Genomic DNA, 15,800 nt, shown 5'->3' on the forward strand with positions numbered 1-15,800 from the left:
AAATTTTTTTTTTTAAAACAGGCGATGAAAAGGATGACACACCAAAGATTAAGTGTTTAAATTCTAGACAGTTGTCAGCAAAGTCAAATTAAATTAGACTTCTAGTCTGATGGTCATCTATTTAAATTTACTTACTTTTTGAAGAAGTGCCCATTGACCTCAAACTGCTGTTTGAGCATGACCTTGCCCCGGTACTCAATGATGAGGGTGTCTGGTTCTAGATTCTTGGCTGCTCGCAAGATCTTCCTGTGTTTCTGCACTCGTGTTACCCGACCCAACTGGAGCTGCAAATAAGCACCACACAGAAAAAAATAACAACTTTGGACCGAGGTGGGGGGGGGGGGTATCACCCAATTTATGGGATCTTAATTATTGTCCAGTCTCTCTTCCATCTAGCCTCACCTGCATCTGTGAGCCAAGCACAGTGTTATTACAGGCCAGCTCAGTGCGATTTATGGTGTCCATGTTATCAGCAGAGGTGTCAGGCTGTGCAGTAGAAGGCGGAGGTGTGCTGCTGCTCTCCGTCTTTGTGACAGTGGTGCTAGCAGCACGGTGCAGCTGGAGCAACGTCTGGACATCTGCACTGTATTGGTTGGCCGAGGCTTCTTCGTACTGGTCTGTCCACTGGCGGATCTTTGTTTCCCAGCCCTCTACTGTGTTCTCATCCAGCACATTTGCTTCTGTTGTTGAATTCTGGGTTGCAAGAAATGGGCTAAGTTATAATTTAAGAAAAAAAAAGTAGCTGGCTTGGGAGTTGGACAATACATAAAACTATACATGAAAAATATCTCAGCCAATTGAAATCTTACCTTCATCCTCATGGATTTTCTAGAGCCTTCTCTGAAGGCCTGGTAAAAAAGGGCAAAAAACAAAAAACAAAACATCAAGTACATTTATAAAAATGTGACCTTTCTAGTACTGGACCTACTATAGTTGAGGTAACTGACTCCATTTCTCATTTTGATACAGGGGAGGATCTTGTTAACGAATTATCACTAAGTGGGCTTTGGCCATGTTGGTGAATCTGCCATTGAAGAAATTTGTCGTCATCTGTGACATGTTTACAGCCCATCACAGTTCATCTAAAGTACCAACATAATCAGGAACTGTAGAGCTGTATTTAACACTATGATACTGTACACAAACTTTGCTTGATTTGTCTTTCAAAGACATCTTCTCAAAACAACTCATTTGTCTGGGAAACCTGACAAAACCAACATCAGTCTCTGTTACAGCCTGCATACCTTGACCTTCTTGCCCTTAGGGGCTCCTCGAGCCTTTTCCGTGCTCTTCTTCCTCTTTTTGGATTTGTTCCTTTTGACACGGTTGACAGTGAGTGTGATGCTGGTGGGCGTGTGCTGCGTGGCTGTGTAGGAGACAGTGGAGGGAGACACTTCTTCATCACCACTCTCTGTGGCACTGCTCTCTCCAACTGCAGAAAAAACACAGGTATGTTCAATAGTGGAGTAGGCTGCTTGAAGATTAAAATGAATCCACTTGTCATTAAAAACAAATCAATTAACTTAATTGAAAAAAAAATGCACCTGAGACATTTTCTGGTTTCCTGTGATGGGCATCTGTTCCTTTCCTCCTGTCCAGTTCCCTGTAATCAAAAAGATTGATCAATTAAATCAAGGGTCAGTGTACAACTGCAAAAATCAACATATGATACGTAATGGCTACTGCATATTGTTGGAGATGCCTCACTGGGTCTTACCTGCAGCTCTCACACTTGATAAGCCGGCCATCCTGTGTCAGGCTGCAGCGGCACCACCCGGCCACGACCTCGTCCTCCTCTGAGGAGCTGTCGCTGTCTGCTGAGTTGTCCTCGGGGGCGCCGTGATAGCGGGAGCCGCGTAACACGCCATTGAGTTCCATGCGGGGAATGATGGTTTGGGAGAGCGGGGAGGCGGGTGGGGTGGGGGGAGGGGGCGCGCCATAGTTGTGATCCTGACAACACACAACGGAAGACTGTTGCATCTTCAAACAACGGGTGTTCAGGCAAAAAAGGGAAACGGAAAATGGAGACGAATGAAAATGAGGGCAAAAAAGGTATGTGAAACAGTACAGCTGTTAATGACGGAAGTAGTGTTGTGGTTACAGAAGCTTACTGCTCAGAAAGGCTTTTACATCCTCAATGAAACTAACAGCACCGTTCCAGACTAGCCTTAATTTCACAGTTCCTTTGTTCTTTTTCCAAAGAACTCAGTACATAACTGTGTGGCATCGTTATTCCCTTTGAGAAAGGCTTATGCAGGGTGTTCTATAATTTCATAGCTCCTTTTTCCAAATATGCCGTTGACAGGAGATTTGGGGAAAAGCGCATTTAATTGTGATACTATGATAGTAATTGTGTTCAAAGGTTTAAAGAGATCCATGAACTCACAGCATAAGGTAGCCCCCGATACCCATGACTCTGTGCACTCCCACAGCTGTGGTTGTTGTAGTTTTTCTCGTTCACAGCAGGACTTGCTTCCACTGACTCAGGGCTGGGAGACAGAGAAAATTAAGCTGATTAGAGAGAATAACAATGAAAGAATTATTAACTAGTGAGCGATGGGGGTAGTACAAACACAGTTGTTAGAGAACCAAACTTAAAACATCTGTCCATATAGCCTTCACACAGTGAGCCACTAGATGGAACCATAACACAAAGCAACCACCTCAGAGGAAATCTGGGAGAATAGCAGTCAGGAAAAGGAATGTAGGCCGCCATTATCTTATGCAACTCACATTGCCCTTTAGCAGAGGTCTGTCCATAGAGACAGCAACCACACCTGTACCTTACAAAAAGATCTTATAGTGCTCCAGAAAGCTTGGCGTTTTATGTATTTATTTATTCAAGCAAATAAATAAATACATAACAAAACAAACAAACTCAAAACTTTGGAATTTTCTTCATGACTGGAGTTTGGAGGAAACTGAAGATGGCTTTGAATGTGGGAGTGGAGGGGGGGTTGTAGGAAAGTGAGGCTGTTGAATAGAGTTGGCTAGAGCACAGTATAACCAGGCTCACTGAAAAACTCTCATGTGTATTCCGAGACAGGGCTGGGTATCATTAACATTTAAATCGGTAATGGTACCCAACAGTACCTTTTTTGGTACTTTACTCTCTCTGTAATGGCAAAAATGTAATTTCAGTTGTAAAAAATAAGTAAAAAAGCATGAAACCGTCCAGACCCACAGCGCACCCGCCAAGTGTGAAGTCATTTGGATGAACGGTTGTTGAGAAAATCAAAGGACACAGACAGAGACCCCTTCTATTTTAGTTAGGAATAATAACTAAAATAACTATTTTAGTTATTATTCTGAGGAATTGTGAAGACCAACGAGCATGCGTACTAAGCCTCCCTCTCAGGTCGTCCAAGAGTGAGTGACCACAATTTGCGACACACAAGTCAGCTTTGCATTTCACATCACAAATTTTGCAGCGAGTGTTGTCAAGTTTGGAAAAGTGTGACCGTTTTTGGCTTGTCGTTGGATTTGAACAAGCTGTAGGTTTAGGGGAAAGGTAAAGCAGTCTTGCGCTCTCTCTTTCTTTCTAATGTATACTCTCTCACCAAGACACGCACTTGCAACAAGCAATAACGTAGGAGGGATTTTCCGAAAGGCTCATAAGGAATCTTATCAATGTTAATTTTAATTCACAACCCAACCCGCTCTCAAGGTACCAAAATTTGGCACCGACTGATCTAACGTGAATAAGTACTCAGTGGTACCGACGTAATTCAGCCGCTACCCTTAAAAGTATCAAGTTTGGTACCCAACCTTATTCAGAGATAGGTCACATTAGACCATTTTGATTGTCAAGGTGAGTCTGGACAAGTTTAGGCAGGTCAAGATTAGGTTATGCATGAATGAAACACCAGTTGCAAGCCTGTCTAGACCATTATGAGGGAAAGTCTAAAATGGTCTAGTTGAGATGGATCAGGAGCACTTTGGACCAGCAGCCCCATAGATTATCCTGTAGTGTAAAAAGCACTCAAGACTCAAGACTAGTCTGTGGCAAACAAGATTTATTTTCAAATGTGTTTGATTTCCTCAAGCCCAGTCTGGTCAGGCAGCTGTAGTGTGAATGTGTCCAAAACTATCCAAGACTACTCAGTGATCCAGGCAAAAGCCAGCAGGATTTTAGAAAAGAAGGAAACAAAATTAACCAGAAGAGAAGTCCATTCCAAAAACATTAGTGACAAGAATAGGGGGAGGAGCAAACGTTGCAAATTGGACAGCAAGAATGGAGAGAGCTGGTTGAATTATATATTTTCTAATATTTTATATTTTTGTGAAGAAAAACTGGATTTAACAGATGTTAAGTTTAAAAAAATTCAGTTTACAGTCTAACCTCTTTTTTTTTAGATAATAAAAAACAAACAAACAATAGTGTAGTATGTGATCACTGGCCTTTGTGTGTGATATACCATTTTTGCCATGTTGCCTGTTGTGAAATCAAGGTCAGTCGTTTACTCTGAACTGCTTACATCAGGAATCATTTGAAAAATCTTGTGGGCTGACCTGGGCTTAAGGCCATCAGTGGTCTGTCACTCGAACAATTGTTAGCATGTAATTGTAAGCTGTTCTCTCTAGATGATGGGTTTCACTTTAAGGTTTGCTTTTACTCAAACTGGAGTCAATGCCCAATTGCAAAGGGGATCAGTGTACAAGGAGGTTCAATTGTCTGCCTGACATAAAAACTTTTTTTTTAAAGTCAAAGATAGTGAACTCCAGTAGAGATAGGTCTCACAGCAATGGACTGACAGACACAGAGGACAGACAATGAAAACCTGCAAATAAGACAGTTAATTGGAGGAAACTGATCTCTAGCCACTTCACAGTTCTACCTTATGGCTCAACTATGTAGAATGTAGTAAAAAAGTAAGGCATTCAGATCTACTTTGTGAACATGTGTTCCTCTAGGCAGATATGAGAACAGATGTGACCTGAAAACCATTGGGACAGTTTTGCTGCCATGTTACTTCTGTAACACGTTCGGGAATAAGGGAAAGGGTGATAGCAATCTAACTGGCATTCCAACCTATGGATTATGACAGTTGCTTACCAACTTGAGTTCCTTTACGCAACCCCCCTGCCCTCCTAGCGGGTACTCACTCTGATCCAGCAGCCATATCTGAGTAAGACGTTTCAGGTGTGGTGACTCCCAGCGCGATTACTATGCTCATGACGTCCAGCACAGCGACGCGCGGGAGGGGGGGGGAAGAGGGGAGAGGAGGAGGGGGAGGGGAGGGGAGGGACGGGAGAGGGGAAGGAGAGGGGAAAGATGAGGAGGGGATCACAGGGTCCGAACTACAGCGAAAGACCACTCCAGGGGTGGGGCGCCGCTGAGCCGCAGCTCACGGCTCACGGACATGAGGAGACCTGGGCAGAGAGAGGGAAAAGGCAGACAGAGAGACTGTATAAGTGCTATGCACGCGCAAAAACATCACAGAGGTGAGCTTCATGAGTCAGCATGTTAAATACAGCATGATGGAAAATGTACTCAGCATTCAGAATGGTTCCTCAATGCAATTTGGTAGAGTTTGATGAAGCAGCACAGTTAAGAATTTGGTAGTGCTGGATGACCAGTAGCCAAATCCAACAGGCAGAGTAACCAGCAAGGTCAACAAGCCATTTCAACAACTAAGCAATCTGGAACAGTGCTTTCCATTACGGTTTAAAGTTACTGAAGAACACCATGGCTGTAGTAAAAAAAAAAAAAAAAAAAAGTCAACCAATCTACTTTAAACTTACATATGGGAAAAAAACACACAAAACAAGCACTACTTTTATTTCCTGTGTGACTACTGACAAATTTGTGGCCCTGTTCAAGCATGGAAGCAACGACTCATGATTGGCAATCTAGACTGCTCCCTCTACCAGACACATGAACACCAGACGGTTTCACTTGAACAATAACAGACCCAGAGGGTCCGCATTAGCATGTTCACATCACTATAAGCACAAAGCCTCATAGGAAGTCAATGGTATAACTCTATTAAAAACAAAACAAAAAAACAAAAAAAAGTCTACATTTTGCTGAGTCATACTGACAGATTTTTTTCCCCTGGGCAGCAATAAAGAGCTTTTACCACCTTTGTCTGAGATCACAACTTAATAAGTACACTGCTAATCATTGCGAAGTATCCGGTATGGATGTAGGGGTGCATATGCGTGAGTGACCAAAAAACAGCGCCTGGTTGCAGGGCTTTGTCGGCAGGACACACTACCAAGGAGAACCAGCAGGGGATGCCTTTCTCCCAGACAGCCTAGAGGGGTGAGTCATCCGGCATAAGGCTGGGCCTTTTTGTCATGTGATCACACGCTCCTGGAACACTGACCCACACTGCTGCTCTTTTTTTTCTCATATTCTCTCTCCCCCACCCTCTTTCTCTCTACCCCTCACTCTCTCCCTGCCTCTCGCACTCTCTGACGCATAGCAGGCAGACTGTTAGGCAGGCAGACTGTTAGGCAGCAGCTCCGGCCTCAAAAAGAGGAACCAGGGCCTTCTGTGCTCCTTTTCACACACTCGGTGAGGAGAGGATTTAGCTTACAGCAAGGTCATGCCTCGGCCAAACACATGCACATGCAGGCCCTCATTAAGCGCAACGGGGTTTTTTTTTGTGGTTTGTTTGTTTGTTTGTTTTCTTTTCAATTCATCATGGCATGAACTCGAGAGGCTGTGGATTCCCTGCAAATCAGAGAAAGGGCACTGGCCCTGAAAAGACCAGGGGCCTCATGTATCAATCGTTACCATGGGCAAATCTGTGCCTACACACCCATGGAATTTTTTAGCCCTCAAGACTGTCTGACAGTCAGTAGCAAAGCATGATGGTCGTTTGTAATTCCTTCCTCCTAACACCTATTGTCTACCTCTTGCAATGAGCAATCACCCAGGCCTGCAAAGACATCAGTGTTAGCCAATGGGTGTCTAAATTTAGGGGTTACCCAGGTTCTACACTGGTCTCTGAGACAAACTTCAGGGCTAAAAAATCCCATGGGTGTGTATGCACAAATTTGCCAGTAGTAACGACTGATACATGAGGCCCTTGGCGTTTAAACATGGTCTGTCGGATGCTGTGAGACAGGGAACTCCTGGTTTATGAAAAGCGATCCAAAAACAGCGACAGGATGTATGACATTTCTGTAGCAGTCCCCTAGCTACAACTGAGTGCTGCTCTCCTGCTCCGGCACCAAGGCAACCAGAGCAGAGCTGGGGACTTCCAATAACATCAAGGTCAGTTCACCCTGCCCATGGTCAAAGACTAGAGGAAACAAAATGAACTATCAATCTGCTCTCCTAAAATAAGCTCCAACAGTATGAGTTGGATCCCATGGAGAGAGGTGGTTTCAGATGTAGAATGCTCTGGCACATCTCAGGTGTCTGCATAGCAAATCTGCTGAAATCGACCAGATGTACCAAAAGAGCTCTGGAAAAGGGATTGTTTGAGGAGCCAGATGAGGAATATTTTAACAGGTATCAATAATTTTAGAATGGTAAAACAGAAAGTTGAACAACAGAGGGTCATGTAAGAAACAGGGATATCCACAAGTTGGCAAAGCATTAAATGTGTCACAGATTGGATTTCCCTGTGCCCCATTAAGAGCAGAACTTTAGGAGAACCGCTTGGATGTTTATTGGACTCACTATTGAATCTCACCAAGAAGGCTTCCTCGTTTCTACTAAATCCACAAACGCAGCAATTATTTGGGCCCCTTATGGGAGCCAGACAGTGAACTACGGAGGTAAATTCCATTAGAAGGAAAGCTTTTCTTTACCTCCCTCCCCCCCCCCACCTTTCCCTCGCTTCCTTGTTCGCTCCTCTGGCCATGAATACAGGGCTCAAATTACCAGCGGGCTCAATAAAGTCTTTTCACTTCCACTAGAACAGAGGCCATTTTGGAGAGGAGTCCAAGAGGGACACACAAAATGAACAGCACAGACGATCCTCTCTCTCTCTCTCTCTCTCTCTCTCTCTCTCTCTCTCTCTCTCTCTCTCTCTCTCTCTCTCTCTCTCTCTCTCTCTCTCTCTCTCTCTCTCTCTCTCTCTCTCTCTCTCTCTCTCTCTCTCTCTCTCTCTCTCTCTCTCTCTCTCTCTCTCTCTCTCTCTCTCTCTCTCTCTCTCTCTCTCTCTCTCATTCCCTCCCTGTGCTCGCTATCTCTCATGTCTCTCTGCCTTCCTTTCAGTGCTCATCAGATATCATTAGGTGCAGTTAGACATACATTTTATTGCTTTGCAAGAAATGATTTGATTACCTTTGATGCTAACATGCATCCCTGTACTGATATAGTGTACACACGACTTTACAAAGAAATGGGTAAAATGCTCAACCACGTAAATTCAGCCACAGCAGCTTAAAAACACGTATGCAGTGACAAAACAGCTCTCTTTGACTCACCATAGCTTGGCAAAGCAAGTCTTCTAAGTGTTTGACAAAATAAAGAACCAACAGACAAAAAATAGGTAGGTAAGCACACGCACACACATGCACACACACACACACACACACACACACACACACACACACACACACACACACACACACACACACACTTCGCTTAGGCTCCCTCTGGCTCTTTGACTAACCCTTTAGCAGTCAAGTTCAGTTAGAAGAATACCTGAAATGGGAGACAATAGGAGCCTACTCCATGAATATGCTCAGAGGACACCACCCCACCACCCCCGACCACCACCCTTTCCAACATGGGAACCCCCCCCCCCAAGCATGGAAAAAACAACTGACAGAAGGGAAAGGGCCTTAGTAACTTCTATCACTGGCTTAACAACCTTGCTATGCTGCTAGCAATTAAAAGGCTAGATCAGGAGGAGATAACTTCAGTTTCAGCTGAAAGACACGGCAGCACACAAATGGCATATGCACTTGCACACAAAAAAAACAGTTTTAGGCACGTCTGCACTCACACAGCACCAACCTGTGCCTAACCAGAACTTGACAACACACAGATTACGCCAGCCTTCTCTGTCAGCGCCCACACACATTTTGGCTGCAGGAGGAGGAATATGAATATCTGCTGTTCGTGGTCCTGCACACGTTGAGCTGCACTCACCAAACCGTAGGAGGAAACTGAAGATGAGAAACAGGCAAATCAATAGGTCCTGGCTTCAAGACGAATGGGAAATGTAGCAAGTTTTACACTCAAAAATGTGAACAAACAATATCGCACGCGTGCACATAGACACAAAAACTTAACAGGATTTCAATTAGGCCTACTCTTTATGTGCAGGCACAGTAGAATGACACTAAGCTGTTGAAGTTAGTTTATGCTTCACAATATCGGAGAGAATCACTTGCTGATTCAATCTTTCCAATGAAAAATAAAAAAGGCATATAAGACTAATAAATAGACAGACTGGGTATATAAACTGCAATGCATCATTTAATTGCACACTTTAATATATCAGAACTTGTGGCCTACTGTCACAGGAGAAAAACAATTTGGACACAAAGAAAAAGTACAGTGAGAACAAGAGAAAGGGCACAGCAAACACCTCATTGCCAGAACGAGCAGGTTTACATACAATTTCCAATAAATGAAAAAAATAAAAGCTGGAATCTTTGACTTACTTTGCTCTTCCCCCCACCATAGTCACCCTAACCTGGGACAAACAAAACTACTAAGAACAAGAATTACAGAAAAAATAATACAGAATTATCAAAGCCAACTGAAAGCACTCCTGAAACAAGTCAGCATCAGACCGAGTGCCCCGCCGGTCCAACAATGGAAAACCTACATGTACGCAGATTAACCTCACACCACACCACACACACACACACACACACACACACACACACACACACACACACACACACACACACACACACACACACACACACACACACACACACACACACACACACACACACACACACACACATCACCACTTCTTGAAATGTCAGTGTAAACAAATGACATAACAAGGTGTTGTGCAGCTTGCCTATTAACACAACAACGTCCAGCTGCCTGAATGGGCCGAGACCAGACTGAAGTTGAGAGCCAAATAATGGAGAACAACGGCTAAATGGGTGCTATAAGGGAGGGTGGGTGAGTGTGTGTGTGTGTGGGGGGGGGGGGCGGAAGAGAGAGGGTGGTTGACAGAAGGGCTAGTGTCACACAAAAATCAATCATCTGTTTCAGGGCAAACAAACGAGTCACCGGCCGTTTGAGGCTCCGTAGCAACCCAGCAGCAGAAAGGGAGAAGAGAACCAGTTCGGGTTTGACTAGCGGTGTCTGGCCTGCTCTTTTTCATCTTAGTCACACTGACAATGCACTGCCTCTCCAGTCACTAAATAAATTAACTGTTATCAAGGATACCTAGCCAAGATAAAAAAAAAAACAAAAAAACAACTCAGAAATAAAAGAGAATTTATTTCAATTACTGAAAGGCAGAGAAAAGTGATATGGTTTTGGTTAGGATTACACACTGGCCATATCATTTTTCAAAATCTTACAATCAAGAAGCCGTTCACCATCTAAACATCTACTTTGACATGTGGGGAGAGTGGATTCTTTTGCAGTAGTAGGTAGCCAAGCACAGGCATAAAGCACTAAAGAGAAACGCTAGCCTCTCTCAAATCAAGTTCACGCTCTGGCATAACATTTAGAGACGCCCTCACCGTCTCTCGCCACGTGATCGCACTGCATGACAAACGCACATTTACATGACATTTCCATTTCCTCTTTTGGCCAACGCTCTTATCCAGCGAGACATAAGGGTTGGCCTTGGCTCTACCTCAGCCCATCATTCAAAGCCTAAAAGAACAACACATAAGGAGATGTATGCCAACACTAGATTAGGAGGCGTTGCTGACAGAAGAAGAAAAAAAAAAGAAATCGAGCAGCCATTTTGAATTGTTGAGGGGCCTCTCTTGCTGGTCTCACTCCTGAGTGTTCAGGGCTCCTGAAACTAAAGGGGACAAAAAATATTCCACAGTTTCGAGGTAAATGATTTAATCAACTAAGACAGGGTGTCTGAACAAAACCATCTTTTTACAGTTTGGATCAAATGCCAGATTTGAGTGGGATAAACCTGGGTTCAAAAGGTTCAAAGAGAGTGCTCCAGTTCAAGTTCAAACCGGTTTTAAGATGGGTTAATAACTATAAAGAAGGCCTGGTGTATTTTAAAGGGGACAGGAAACATTTACATAAAGTTGTAGAGTAAAAGGTTTTTGAAAAAAAAAAACAAAAGAAAAAAAAACAACTCGGTAGCAACAAATTTCCCTTTGAGTTTTTAGCACTGCTGTTGTGCATTACAAAACAGGGCTACTGTGGAAGGGTTTGATGTAGAGTAGATTGACTTTGGTGCAAAAGCTTGTGTTGTTTTTTTTCCCTTTCCTGCTCTTTATTTGCTCTCTAACCATACGACAACACCCTTTGAGCAAACAAACTCAGAAATGTGCCTGTGCTTTTTTCAATCTTGCTTTTGCTCTGCCAAGGTAATTGGCCATTATTTCGCCTAGTCTCCTTTATTGTCCTGTTTACTTACATGACAGAGAGAGACCGAGATGGTAGGAGGAGAGGGAAAAAAAGAGAGGGAGGGGCGGTGGTGGTGGTGGGGGGGGGGGTCAATGTAGTGAAACCTAAAATGGCTGCCAGCAGTTCAAAAAGGTGGAGACAGGAACTGAATATTATTCAGTTTATATTCTCAAATAGACAAATATTCGGCTAACTATCAAAGCGAGGCAATGCTCTGTCAGCCATAGGGAGATAGGTAGTTCTTGTGTGTGGAAAAAGGAATGAAGCACAGAACATAAGGGTGTGATAAGAAGAGAACAGGAGAGGGAGGACGAGAGAGAGAGAGAGAGAGAGAGAGAGAGAGAGAGAGAGAGAGAGAGAGAGAGAGAGAGAGAGGGAGAGAGAGAGAGAGGAGAGAGAGAGAGTGAAGTCACAACAGGCAAAGATGATTACGTAGCTTGCTCGCTCACTCGTTCGCCCGCCTCTCCCACTTTCAGCCTTGTTTTTTTCCCAGCCGCTTCCTCCTCCTCCTCCGCCCTCATTATTCTCCCAAGAAGCCTTGCTTCTCGGCACAAAACAGAATTACCCAGCACAGCACTCTACAATACTGCTCCCCCCAGAGCCAAGGAATCAACGACATCCATTGGACCAGCTAACGAGTTCCTGGACCAATGGGAGGGTACCAGAGAGGCAGGCATCACAATGACTTGTTTTTAACCCCATTGTGCAACCCAGTGAGCAACAAAACACACAGCAGCTGCTGCTGGACAGAAAATAGACAGAAAGGGAGTGAGAAAGAAATATAGACAGATACTAATTTCATTCCAGAGGGATATTCAGAAGGAGAGAGATAACTGCAGAGACAGTCAAAAGCTAACACAGACTATCATACTTGTACAAGCATATACACAATTGTGATATTTATATAGAAATGACCAAAAAAAGTGTGTATTAGAAGACCTGAAAAGGCTTAAGCTAAGGTCACATTTAAAACACTGTGAGATGGTTTGATTTTTTTTTTTACAAAACACAGACAAGAACTTTGCACAGAGAAGCCTGTACCATTTGATATAAGCTAACACTGCAGAAGAGTCTAACTACAATTTTGAGATCAAATGTTGGCAACCACCTTGTCGTGTATTGTCAACTTAACCCTTCATCTCCCTTAAAGTGAGTCAAACTAGACTCGACATTCAAACAGGAACAACACATCACACCATTAACATGTCAACTGCTACACCTGCCATGCAAGTAACAAAAGTGTCATCAGTATGCAAATGAAGAGCAAAAAAAAGAAAGCAGACATTTTTCTCTTCCCTTCCAATTCCTCACAGCAACATTCCTCTCCCTCCATCACCTCTCTCATTGAGCCGTCCATACTGTGACAGAACAGTCTTCCTGTTTTGGAAATGAACCAGAATTATGCTCACTCCTTATCGTGTAGACACACACAAACCACATCTGAAGCATGTCTCTTTCCATTCTAATTACTGGGTGTGAGTGATTTCGATGAGCATGCTATCCAACAGTTAAATGATCACTTAGTTTTCAAGTGCTCAGCATACATGCATGTGAAAGAGAGACTGTATTTCCTATGTGAACAGAGGACTGGACCAAACTAACCCCTCCGTCTGCACATTCCTCAGATCTCCAAAGTTCCTGAGGCCCACATTTGGGGAGAAATTCCACATCCTATACACAGACAGACACACGCATGGCTAACAGGCAAACCACTATAGTCGACTTCTACCAAAAATGGTGGACACATCTCCCTCTCAAAAGGCGCACACACACACACACACACACACACACACACACACACACACACACACACACACAGCACATGAAGCTGCTTGTATGGCCTAAACAAACGAAATGGTGGGTCGAGTCATAACAGCAACAAGTGGCAGAAACATTGTCAGGCAGCACATTCTCAGCTTTCCCAGGGAGGCAGTTTATTGTATCCCTGTCTGTGTCCCACATTCTCTTAGCATGTCTTATGGAGCTGTGTACTCGCCTTTGTCTCCGATAGTGAGCTTTGGGAAGCACAGCATTTGTTGTAGATAACAAGACGGGTTGGGGCAAGGGGGGTTGTTGGTGGTGGGTGGGGTGAAGGAATCATATTTCCAGCGGTTATGAGTGGCCAGACTGGCAGGATGCAGTGCACACAGGCTATTAAAAGATGTGAAACATATTTCGAGAATGTGAGCGGCGACCAATAGGAAAACAGGGCTCACTGTGCTGCAATCTGGATCCCAACAGTGCTCAGGATTAACCAAACATTTAGTGCTGGCTGTACACCTAACCATCAGTGTAATCTTTGGTAAAACCAAGTCGACAGCTGTCAAGGAAAAACACTAACTAATCTGTACTTGCCCTTACCCATCACTTTCATGACAAAAAGTATTATAACATGGATCTTTTTTTATCAAAGGGCCAAACTAATAAAAACTGAAATAAGGTCATATTATTACAATTGAGCAACCCAAGTAACAAAGATCACTTGGCAAGTGTCATAAGAAAGGGATTACTTGTGCCAGCCTCAAATTCCTTGCAATAATGCTAACATTTGAGCCAGTAAGCACCCTTCGAATGATTCTTTATGAGGAAATGTAGAAATAATACCAACAAAGACGAATTGCCAGGTATCCTTAGCTAAATAAAAAAAAGAAAAAGGAGGGGGTGAGTTAGACCAATCTCAATTAATTCGAATATTTGAGATTCCAAAATCCGCCTAACTGACGATTCTTTGTGAGGAAAAGCAGAGAAATAACGTTATCATGACCCAGAGGATTAAAATAAGAGCGGCTGTCTCTGAAGACAATGATTTAATGACACGTCAAACGCAGGATCGAACACACAAACAGCGGCTCTGGCGAGGTCGTCACACATCCGGCAGCACATTCATTGGCCTAACCCAGGCAAGTGAAACTCGGAGGGAGAGAGAGAGAGAGAGGGGGGGGGGGGGGGACACGTCTCCTATTTAAACTATGCCGTCTCCACTGCGCTGTACTCTGACGCTTGGGGCAACGGCCGACGGTGCGTAGCACAATGCAAGTCTACGTGGTACAGCTGAGCAAGGAGAATATACGCAGGCGAAGGTTAGGGCAGCCACTAATGCACTAAAACGTACTGGATCCCGATAGACCCTACAAGCCACACACATCAGATGATGAGCACTTCACATTTATGTAATATTCACAAATCGAGATATCCAACTTACTCGCCACGACTTATCAGACAGAACCTTTTATATTGATCAAATTCGGTCAAGATAATGAGTAACTTATGTAAAAGGTGACGCTAACATCAAATGGTTAATACAGATCATTGGAGTAATCTAATGGCTGTGAAAGCTTTTTTTTGGTTTCCTTCTGTGATTTGTCAGACACCATTATGCATGACATAAACCCTCTAAGCACGAGGCCCTGTGCACTCATAGTTGTAACACTGCCTAAACTTAAGAGCTGTAATGTGTTTGCTTTCTCGGGCAACAATGCCACTTTTACTCACACGTTGAAATTTAAAAAAAAAATTGAGGCTAAAAAAGGAAAGGCGAGCTTGCCTCAAAAAAAAAAACCCACCCATTTCTCTTAACCGCCACAGAGGTTGGGGGTTGGTAGGTGGGGGGAGGTGAAGACGAATAAGAAAAGCAAGTCACCACTCATGAGATCTGGTTTTGATCGCTACATCCCGCATACAGGAGCTATAATAACAAAAACACCGCCGCCTTTCAGCTTACTTCGTTGGTCTGAGCAAGTTAAAAATGTCACAATAACCGAATAAACAAGTATAATGTAAACATTATGACGAAAACACAGTGGAATGTTTGCATGAAAACATATCAGTCTTTCCGTTGCATTACATAAGTAACTTCGGTTTATGACCACGTCAACTAGAGCCAAATGGCTTGGTGAACATGTTCTACGCGTTGGGTAATACAACATCGATGAAAGGACACAATCAACTGGAAAACATCCAAAAAGTTGGCTAACTGGTTAGCATAGCACTGTTAAGTATATCTGCAAACTAAAGTGCATATTGTGGCTTGAGAGGGGTCTCCCAATTAAGACTCAAATGTAGCTTCTGCCATTAGGAAATCATCTTTATTCGACAGTTTTGTGGTTCCCGAAAAGCACACATGTTAATGTACAGGTCACTGCAACAAATCGTTTTTGGGGTACAGCTAACTTTATACTTCACCTTGACTGGCCTGACAGGACTACAGACCAACTGCACTTCCAAACTGGTGACTATTTCGAGCTCAAATCACAACTAGGTACCATTCCCTAAACTCAATAGATATATCCTACGCCTGATGTTTTTAGTGAAG

General features: G+C 43.5%; 1 protein-coding gene across 2 annotated transcripts in view; it reads right to left on the reverse strand.

Annotated features, from left to right (window-relative positions):
* setd5 (SET domain containing 5) overlaps nucleotides 1–15,800 on the reverse strand; it is a 30,123-nt gene that overhangs the window by 13,196 nt on the left and 1,127 nt on the right. The window contains exons 2-9 of one of the 2 annotated variants that reach the window (XM_056274254.1): nucleotides 5,107–5,373; nucleotides 2,387–2,489; nucleotides 1,718–1,950; nucleotides 1,545–1,603; nucleotides 1,245–1,432; nucleotides 810–848; nucleotides 403–693; nucleotides 136–284 (exon numbers count right to left, since the gene is read on the reverse strand). In XM_056274254.1, the coding sequence (XP_056130229.1) occupies nucleotides 136–284; nucleotides 403–693; nucleotides 810–848; nucleotides 1,245–1,432; nucleotides 1,545–1,603; nucleotides 1,718–1,950; nucleotides 2,387–2,489; nucleotides 5,107–5,177 (1,133 nt within the window). In that variant the 5' untranslated portion in view covers nucleotides 5,178–5,373. Of the gene's footprint in view, nucleotides 1–135; nucleotides 285–402; nucleotides 694–809; nucleotides 849–1,244; nucleotides 1,433–1,544; nucleotides 1,604–1,717; nucleotides 1,981–2,386; nucleotides 2,490–5,106; nucleotides 5,374–15,800 lie in introns of both variants that reach the window. The other variant, XM_056274253.1, reaches the window with a different exon arrangement.

Source organism: Lampris incognitus, chromosome 2 (assembly GCF_029633865.1).
Source record: "Lampris incognitus isolate fLamInc1 chromosome 2, fLamInc1.hap2, whole genome shotgun sequence".
In the NCBI taxonomy this organism is placed as follows: domain Eukaryota; kingdom Metazoa; phylum Chordata; class Actinopteri; order Lampriformes; family Lampridae; genus Lampris; species Lampris incognitus.